The sequence below is a fragment of the Dendrobates tinctorius genome, unplaced genomic scaffold (genome assembly GCF_039654945.1).
Source record: "Dendrobates tinctorius isolate UK_male_01 unplaced genomic scaffold, ASM3965494v1 ptg000189l, whole genome shotgun sequence".
Lineage (NCBI taxonomy): Eukaryota > Metazoa > Chordata > Amphibia > Anura > Dendrobatidae > Dendrobates > Dendrobates tinctorius.
The window spans coordinates 11,546,651-11,556,778 of record NW_027361856.1 but is presented as its reverse complement, the minus strand read 5'-3'; the positions used below and the strand labels follow the sequence as shown (position 1 = coordinate 11,556,778).

The 10,128-nt window shown below is 47.3% G+C and overlaps 1 protein-coding gene across 3 annotated transcripts in view; it reads right to left on the bottom strand.

Moving 5' to 3' along the window:
* Positions 1-203: 203 nt before the first annotated feature.
* Positions 204-10,128, bottom strand: part of PIP5K1A (phosphatidylinositol-4-phosphate 5-kinase type 1 alpha) — a 34,344-nt gene continuing 24,419 nt past the window's right edge. For 2 of the 3 annotated variants that reach the window (XM_073552391.1, XM_073552393.1), the window contains exons 10-16: positions 2,336-2,384; positions 2,177-2,261; positions 1,681-1,812; positions 1,488-1,614; positions 1,311-1,373; positions 915-1,005; positions 204-844 (exon numbers count right to left, since the gene is read on the bottom strand). In XM_073552391.1, the coding sequence (XP_073408492.1) occupies positions 842-844; positions 915-1,005; positions 1,311-1,373; positions 1,488-1,614; positions 1,681-1,812; positions 2,177-2,261; positions 2,336-2,384 (550 nt within the window). In that variant the 3' untranslated portion in view covers positions 204-841. The remainder of the gene's footprint in view (positions 845-914; positions 1,006-1,310; positions 1,374-1,487; positions 1,615-1,680; positions 1,813-2,176; positions 2,262-2,335; positions 2,385-10,128) is intronic. The other variant, XM_073552392.1, reaches the window with a different exon arrangement.

The window sequence follows — 10,128 nt, the reverse complement described above, 5'->3', positions numbered from 1 at the left end:
CTGTCCCCTATCGCCCAGGTGCACGGCCATTACTTAGTAGGCACATGGTGTGAGGTCCCTGCCGCCCAGGCAGATTTCATGGAGGGATGACAGAGAAGGGGGACAGCCGGACAGAGATCTAACTGTGCACATGCCTCTTCCGCAAAGCAGACCTCACAGGACACACGGAACAGCTCCTGCTACACAAGCCACACCCAGACCACTACGGGTTTCAGGTCTCTGTTTATGTTCCCAGCCCCCTAACAGTTAAATAAAAGTCTCATAAATAGTAAAAACTTCAGATGTAAGAAGAAAGCCATTATATAAAAGCACAGAAGCTGCAGCTGGGGGGGGGGGGGGGGGGGGGGGACTCAACAATTTTGAGAATCAGTCATAAAAGAAAAAAAAACAAAAAACACCCCTTTAAATAGTGTGAGCAGCGAGACCCTTGAAAGGTGAAGGTGCTGACACATGGGGGCAGCACTGAGGATAAGGCAAAATAATAACATTGTCAGTCAAGGTGGTGGGGGTCTCTCCGCTGCGGTGACAGGGGTCTCTCCTCCCAGGCAGCAGTTGGCACATGACAGGGTGACGTAGGCAGCAATCGCTTTTCAGATTTGGGGCTTTGGTCCAGGTATACTCATCGCAGCATCGAGAAGATCAGAAAAGTCCTGGGAGTCCGTCTAGTCCAGAAATATCTTGTGTTAAAATAGGGTGGAGGTCTCCTCCGCAGCAAGTAAGGCGGATGAGGAGCTGACCCCCACTTGTAACATTCACCAGGGTTCTGGCACAGCTTGAGGGGCTCCAGGCCCCCACTACATCCAATAATACAAAGTCTTTGACATTCAGGCAGCGGCTCCCATCACTGTGAGGAGAGAAGAAGGAGTAAGAGCACCCCCCGGCTGCAGCAGTCCCAATAACACCCGGTTACTTACAAAACAGATCTCTGTCTCTATGTGACCGACCTCCAGCGCCATCTCCTCGTCTTCCTCATCGCCAACCGCTGTGTGACAGGCAGCTGTGCTGCTGCAGGGAAGAAAGCTCATCACTACCAATCATACACAAACCCCGCTCCCACCCCTTCAGGACAAGGGGGACACCCCACTCCTCCCAAACCTTGCAAGACTCGGGGTGGGGGGGGGGTGGGAGACACATTCAGCCCACTCTGTCCCAACCCTCCCCGCCAGCACTCGAGGGGGGGGGGGGCTCACCCTCCTCCCCCCAGGACTTGGAGAAGCCCTGACACTTCCCCCCACCTCTCCAGGACTCAAGAAGGCACCCCATACCACTCCAGGACACGAGGGGGCCCTGCTCCTCCACCCAAACCTCACCTCCCTCTAGTGTTCGCCTCATTCTCTGTAGTCTCCGCTTTGTGAACTTCTACACCAATCGCCCTAGAAAAGAGAAATCCTGAGCGCTCAGTCGCTACATGAACCCTGCGCCGGCTACTGCAGCATGACACTGTGAGCCGGCGAGTGTAACCCCGCGCAGGCTGCTGGAGCACATACCTGTGTGCCGGCGAGTGTAACCCTGCGCTGCCTAAAGACGATGTGGACAGAGTGGTGGCCAGAGAGTCGCTGGCAGCTTCATCCAGCGCAGGAGTGCGGGGGAGCACGTCTGGCTGTCCAAAGGGACCTGCCATGATGAAGATGGGTCAGACAGGAGGACAGGGATGATGCCAGTTGCACTGAAGACACTCACCCTGATCGGCTTCCGAACTCAGGTACGGCTTGTTCTCTTCTGTCAGCTGGAGCTGTGTGGGCACGAAGGGCTGGGTGGCTCTGCGGGTGATGCCAGGCATGATCCGGCTCTTCTTAGAAGGAGAATTTTTTACTGTGCAGAGGAAATATGGTCAGCGAAAGAGCTCAGGAGGGCCGGGGGGGGTGTGTGTGACAGACCTCGGGAGGGCCGGAGCGGGGGGGGGGGGGGGACAGGGGACAGAGCTCGGGCCAGCGCACAGAGGTTGGGACAGTGGGGAGCAGGGACAGACTTGAGGACAGTGCGGGGCAGGGGATAGAGCTGCACAACATAGGGACAAAGGTCAGGACAATGCAGAGCAGTCACAGCTTGGCTTTGTATGGAGGGTATGCAGGTGGAGGGAGTATTCTCAGTTGTCACAGCTCGGCTCTATATGGAGGGGACGCTGAGGGAGGGAAATTTTCTCAACGGTCATAGCTCAGCTAATGCTGTTACTCACATGGGATTTTCTTGAACACGGTGTTACACATGAAACGCTGGAAACGTTCGGCGTAGAAGCCGGGTCTGTGAACCGAAACTGTGTCCTAAATAGAAAGTGACCATTACTCCACAAGATCAGCGACCGGAACCACACACCAGATGAACAGGCACTACTCACTCCATCGTGAACCAACGCCTTCCAGGAATGTTCCAGTTTCTTCATGAACCTGAAGAAGCAAAACGAGATAGAATTGAGTGTGAAGCAGGGAAGCAGGATAGAATGAGTGTGAAGCAGGGGGAGGCAGGACAGAATGAGTGCGAAGTGGGGGGGCAGGGTAGAAGGAGCACGGAGGAGGCAGGAGCGGGGGGGGGGAAGGCAGGACAGAAGGAGCATGGAGCGGGGGGGAAGGCAGGACAGGAGCACGGAGCAGGGGGGGGGGGGAAGCAGGACAGAAGGAGCATGGAGCGGGGGGGGGGGGAAGGCAGGACAGAAGGAGCATGGAGCGGGGGGGGAAGGCAGGACAGAAGGAGCATGGAGCGGGGGGGGGGGGAAGGAGGCAGGACAGAAGGAGCATGGAGCGGGGGGGGGGGGGAAGGCAGGACAGAAGGAGCATGGAGCGGGGGGGGAAGGCAGGACAGAAGGAGCACGGAGCAGGGGGGGGGGAAGGCAGGACAGAAGGAGCACGGAGCAAGGGGGGGGGGGGAAGGCAGGACAGAAGGAGCGCGGAGCAGGGGGGGGGAGGAAGGCAGGACAGAAGGAGCGCGGAGCAGGGGAGGAAGGCAGGACAGAAGGAGCGCGGAGCAGGGGAGGAAGGCAGGACAGAAGGAGCGCGGAGCAGGGGAGGAAGGCAGGACAGAAGTAGCGCGGAGCAGGGGGGGGAAGGCAGGACAGAAGTAGCGCGGAGCAGGGGGGGGGAAAGGCAGGACAGAAGGAGCGCGGAGCAGGGGGGGGGGAGGCAGGACAGAAGTAGCGCAGAGCAGGGGGGGGAGGCAGGGGGGGGAAGGCAGGACAGAAGGAGCGCGGAGCAGGGGGGGGGGGGGAAGGCAGGACAGAAGGAGCGCGGAGCAGGGCGGGGGGGGGAAGGCAGGACAGAAGGAGCGCGGAGCAGGGCGGGGGGAAGGCAGGACAGAAGGAGCGCAGAGCAGGGGGGGAAAGGCAGGACAGAAGGACCGCGGAGCAGGGGGGGGAAAGGCAGGACAGAAGGACCGCGGAGCAGGGGGGGGAAAGGCAGGACAGAAGGAGAGCGGAGCGGGGGGAGGCAGGACAGAAGGAGAGCGGAGCAGGGGGGGAGGCAGGACAGAAGGAGAGCGGAGCAGGGGGGGGGGGAGCGCGGAGCAGGCGGGGGGGGGGGGGGGGAAGGCAGGACAGAAGGAGCGCGGAACAGGGGGGACGGTGGGGAGTAAGAGAAAATATAATACTACCACCATCTCACATTACTATTCCTCCCTCTATAGTCTACAGGAAAATACTACAATACCACAACACAACCCCCCAAATTAATAAATCAATTCTTAGAGAGTGCAAAACTTCCTAAAATACCAGAGGGCACATTACATATATTAAGCCCTTAAAGACCGCCATTACGCCTTTTAACGGCGGTAGTTAAGGGTACTTAAACTACAGCACCATTAATTAACTGCGCTGTGGAAAAAGTGTATAACGCCCCCCAGAGTCGGATCTTCTCCAGGGTCTCAGCTGCCGGGGCTAGCAGAGACCCAGAGAACATGAACCGACTCTGCTTTTGCAATCGCCGTTAACCATATAACGGCGACCGCAAAAAAAAAAAAAAAAAGACGCAATTTTGCTTTCATTTTCTCTTTCATCTGATTTGATCACACATCAGAGGAGAGAGAAATAGGGTCCCGATCCCCCTTGTGGTTATCGGGCCCTCCTGCCTCCTCCTGTGGGCGCTGCCATCTCGGTCCAGGAAGAAAATGGCAGGCGCATGCTCAGTGCGCCCGCCGAATCGGCCGGCCGGCAGATTCCATTCATTCTTTCAATCTACATTTTGATCACTGTGATAAACCCTATCACAGTGATCAAAATTAAAAAAAAAAAAAAAAAAAAAAAATAGTAAATAACACCCCCCCCCCCCCCTTTGTTATAGAAATATAATGAAATAAAGAAAATATATTTATTTTCATCTTTCCATTAGGGTTAGAGTTGGAATTAGGGTTTGGGTTGGAAATGAGGGGTTTCCACTATTTAGGCACATCAGGGGGTCCCCAAATGTGACATGACGACACCATTGATTCCAGCCAATTTTGCGTTCAAAAAGTCAAATGGTGATCCCTCCCTTCCGAGCCCCGACGTGTGCCCAAACAGTGGTTTACCCTGACATATGGGGCATCAGCGTACTCAGGACAAATTGCACACCAACTTTGGGGGTCCAATTTCTCCTGTTACTCTTGGGAAAATAAAAAAACTGGGGGCTAAAAAAATCACTTGTGGAAAAAAAAAAAAAAAAGAAAAAAAAAAGATTTTTCATTTTCACGTCTCTGCGTTATAAACTTCTGTGAAGCACTTGGGGGTTCAAAGTGCTCACCACACATCTAGATAAGTTCCTTGAGGGGTCTAGTTTCCAAAATGGGGTCACTTGTTGGGGGTTTCCACTGTTTAGGCACATCAGGGGCTCTCCAAAAGCAACATGGCGTCCGATCTCAATTCCAGCAAATCCTATGTTGAAAAAGTCAAACGGCGCTCCTTCCCTTGTGAGCTCTGCTGTGCACCCAAAAAGTGATTTACCCCCAGATATCACGTATCGCGTATTCAGGAGAAAGTGCACAACAAATGTTGTGGTTCATTTTCTCTTAACACTTGTGAAAATGAAAAAAAATTTGTTCTGAAGTAAATTTTTTTGCAAAAAAAGTTAAAACGTTAATTTTTTCCTTCCATATTGCTTCAGTTCCTGTGAAGCACATAAAGGGTTAATAAACTTCTTGAATGTGGTTTTGAACACCTTGAGGGGTGCAGTTTTTAGAATGGTGTCACTTTTGGGTATTTTCTGCCATATAGACCCCTCAAAATGACTTTAAATATGATGTGGACCCTAAAAAATGGTTTTGTAAATTTTGTTGTAAAAATGAGAAATCGCTGGTCAACTTTTAACCCTTATAACTTCCTAACAAAAAAAAAAAAATTGTTTCCAAAATTGTGCTGATGGAAAGTAAACATGTGGGAAATGTTATTTATTAAGAAATTTGGGTGACACATCTCTGATGAAAAAACGAAATGGAGGGCACCATTCACAGATGATAATGTAGGATGGATCTGCCTATAGTAAATAAAAAGCAGGATACAACAAAGAGAAAAGATATGCTATAATGGCGATCAACCTGAAAAAAATGAATGTAAAATGTATAGTACAAAATGCAAATTTTATTTGGCAAAAGCAGAAAACACACAAAAAATCCATTAAAATCAATTTAAACCAAATGCCCAGAAAAAAAAGACATGGGTTTTAGCACCACAGACCCAAGGAAAGTATCACAGGCAATACAAATAACAATTTTTGTCACCTTTTCTAAAGATAGTAAAATACTGAAATAATTATTTGCTTGATGTAGCAAAACCTAATGCTAGACAATCCCAGCCGAAAGGCATATAACAATTCAAAGGTGGACTGACAGAATTATAATAAATCCCTGCCAAAACAGCCCCACAATCAAGGGGGTACATATGAAGAGACGCAAAAAATACACAGAGGGAACATGATCCTAGTGGGAAAGGCTGCCACAGCAACCCTTGAGAACGACTGCCAAATGAAGCATAAAGGTGCCAAGGAGTCAGGGGGGCATAAAGAGCCCAACGCGTGTCGCCACACTAGGTGGCTTTGTCAGGGGTAAATATCTCTCTGATTTAAGGGCATAAAAATTTAAGTTTGAATATTGCAAAATTTTCGCCATATTTCCGTTTTTTTCATAAATAAAAAAGTCATATCGAAGAAATTTTGCCACTAACATGAAGTAAAATATGTCACAAAAAAAAACAGAATCAGCGGAATGCGCTAAAGCGTTCCAGTTATAACTTCATAAAATGACAGTGGTCAGAATTGTAAAAACTGGCCTGGTCATTAAGCTGCAAAATGGCTCCGTCACTAAGGCTGGGTTCACAGTGTTATGGCAGTCCGTTCAACGCTACTCTTTTTCTTGATCGCGTTATGCGATCGTGTTCGCGCAGTTACTCCATCTGCGCTAGCCGTGACGGACCCTCAAACGCTGCAGACCGCGTCAGAGGGTCCCTCACAGCATGACGGCACATCGCTAACGCGTGCCGATTATGACATGCGTTAGCGATGCGCTACGTTATGGCAATCTATGGGTGTGTTACATCACCTTAATTCCGCTTTGTAACGCAATCCATTAAACTGACTGCCATAACACAATGTGAACCCAGCCTAAGGGGTTAACCTCTTTACCCCCAAGGGTGGTCTGAATGTTAACCCCTTTCCTACATTAGACGTACTATTCCGTCCATGTGACCTGGGTTGGAATTAGGGTTAGGGTTGGAATTAGTGTTAGGGTTGGAAATGAGGGGTTAATTCTGACCACTGTACCTTTATGAGGTAACAACTCTGAAACGCTTCCATGGATCTCGGTGATTCTGACATTGTTTTCTCGTGACATATTGTACTTCATGTTAGTGGTAAAATTTCATTGCTATAACTTGTGTTTATTTGTGAAAAAAACGGAAATTTGGTGAAAATTATGAAAATTTCACAATTTTCCAACTTTGAATTTTCATGCCCTTAAATCACAGAGATTCGGCACACAAAAAACTTAATAAGTAACATTTCCCACATGTTTACTTTACATCAGGACAATTTTGTAACCAAAATTTTTTTTGTTAGGAAGTTATAAAGGTTAACCCTTTCGCGCCAGAGCCTGTTTTGCCTTCGTGACCAGGCCAGTTTTTTCAATTCTGACCACTGTCCCTTTATGAGGTCATAACGCTAGGTGATTCTGAGATTGTTTTCTTGTGACATATTGTACTTTATGATAGTGGCAAAAATTATTTCTTTGACATGACTTGCGTTTATTTGTTTAAAAAAGATTGGAAATTTGGCGAAAATTTCGCAATTTTCAAACTTAATTTTTATGCCCTTAAATCAGAATCATGTCACACAACATAGTTACTAAATAACATTTCCCACATGTCTACTTTACATCAGCACAGTTCTGGAAACAAAATTTTTCTTTGTTACAAAGTTATAAGGGTTAAAAGTTGACCAGCGATTTCTCATTTTTACAACAAAACCATTTTTTAGGGACCACATCACATTTGAAGTCACTTTGAGGGGTCAATATGACAGAAAATACCCAAAAGTGACAACATTTAAAAACTGCACCCCTGACAGTACTCAAAACCACATTCAAGAAGTTTATTAACCCTTCAGGTGCTTCACAGGAATGAATGGAATGTGGAAGGAAAAAATAAACATTTAACTTTTTTTCATAAACAATTTACTTCAGAACCAATTTTTTTTTTATTTTCACAAGTGTAAAAAGAGAAAATGTACCACAATTTTTTTTGTGCAATTTGTCCTGAGTACGCTGATACCTGATATGTGGGGGGGAACCACTGTTTCGGCACATGGCAGAGCTTGGAAGGGAAGGAGCGCCGTTTGACTTCTTCAATGCAGAATTGGCTGGAATTGAGATCGGACGCCAAGTCGCGTTTGGAGAGCCCCTGATGTGCCTAAACAGTAGAAACCCCCACAAGTGACCCCATTTTGGAAACTAGACCACCCAAGGGACTTATCTAGATGTGTGGTGAGCACTTTGAACCCCCAAGTGTTTCACCAAAGCTTATAAAGCTTTTTCCACAAAAAATATCTTTTAGCCCCCAATTTTTTATTCCATATGTGGGAGAAGACTACTGTTTGGGCAGATGGTGGGGCTCGGAAGGGAAGTAGTGACGTTTTGCAATGAAGAATTTGATGGAATGGTGTGCGGGCATCATGTTGCGTTTGCAGAGCCCCTGATGTGCCTACACAGTGGAACCCCCCCCCCCCCCAATTCTAATTCCAACCCTAACCCCAACACACCTCTAACCCTAATCCCAACACTAACCCCAACCTTAGCCCTAACTTTAGCCCCCAGCTTTAACTTTGGTCCCCAGCCCTATCTTTAACCTGACAGTAAAACTAACCCCAACTCTAGCACTAACCCCCAACCATAGCACTAACCCTAACCTGCCACATCTGTTTTTTAACTTCATGACAAGATCGCTGACTGGCAGAGCTGTTGCCAGCAGCACTTGTCACACTGTTTCTCCTATAATCTATCACTGATAGGAGATCAGAGGAGAAACAGCGTTACTATGAGGCAGATCGCCGGGAAAGTTCGCTGTTACAACAAACTTTCCCAGTGATCTCTCTCATTGGTTGGTGTGACGCTGACGTCATCAGGACCTGAATCAATCAGGTCTCGATGAGGTCGGGGGGGGGGGGGGGTGTCACAGGAGGCATTGTGAGCCGGGATCCCCTCGTTATAAGGTACGTACCTGGGAGTCCCGGCGGGCACAAAACTGGCGACCGTAGACAAACGTTTGCGCTGCACAAAGACAAGCAGGCGCCGACTTATCTACGGTCGGCAAGCGGTTCAACAGAGATTTCTCATTTTTACACCATTTTTTTTTTAAATTACATTTTAAGTCACTTTGAGGCTATGTGCCCACGTATGCAGAAAATTCCTAACTAAAAACCGGATTCCTTCCCATGAAAAACGCATTTTTATTTTCGAGTTTTTTGTGCGTTTATGCTTTTTTTTCCGCAGCATCCACATTTTCAGAATATAGTTGGAAAAGCGTTTTTCCCCGCAAAATTAAATTAACATGCTGCGTTTTTTTCCGCGATGCTTTTTTTTTTACGGAAAAAAACGCATCATGTGCACAAAAATTGTGGAATGCATTATAAGAATGACATGCTTAATGTGTGCGGTTTAAGTGTTTTTGCAGGGAAAAAACGCTTAAAAAACGCTTACGTCGGCACACAGCCTGAGGGATCTATATGATAGAAAAATACCCAAAAGTGACACCATTCTAAAAAGTGCACCCTTCAAGGTGCTCAAAACCACATTCAAGAAGTTTATTAACCATTCACATGCTTCACAGGAATTTTGGTTTAAAAAAAAATTAACTTTTTTCGCAAAACATTTACTTAAAATCCAATTTTTTTTTATTTTATCAAGTGTAACAGGAGAAATTGGACACCAAAAGTTGTGCAATTTCTCCCAAGTATGCCGATACCACATATGTGGAGGTAAACCACAGTTTGGGCACATGGCAGAGCTTGGAAGGGAAGGAGCGCAGTTTTACTTTTTCAACGCAAAATTGTCTGGACTTAAGTTCGGACGCCATGTTGCGTTTGGAGAGCCTCTTATGTGCCTAAACAGTGGAAACCCCCCACAAGTGACACCATTTTGGAAACTATACCCATAAGGAACTTATCTAAATGTGTGGTGAGCACTTTGAACCCCCAAGTGCTTCACAGAAGTTTATAACGTAGAGCCGTAAAAATAAAAAAATCATTATTTCCACAAAAATTATCTTTTCGCCCAAAATTTTTTATTTTCCCAAGGGTAACAAAAGAAATTGGACCCCAAAAGCTATTTTGCAAATTGTCCTGAGTACACTGATACCCCATATGTTGGGGTAAACCACTGGGTGCATGGCAGAGCTCAGAAGGGAAGGAGCGCCAGATTTTACTGTTATGGTTTGCAAGTGCCATGACCCACTGGGAGAGCCCATGAGGTGCCAAAACAGCTAAACCCCCATAAGTGACCTCATTTTATGAACTACACCTCTCAGTGAATTCATCTAGGGGTGCAGTTATCATATTGACACCATGGGTGTGTCACAGAATTTTATACCATTGGGCAGTGAGGACAAAATAACTACATTTTTACCACCAAAATTTTGTTTTAGCCAAACATTTTACACTTTCACACAAGAAGTGGGTAAAAATGGCA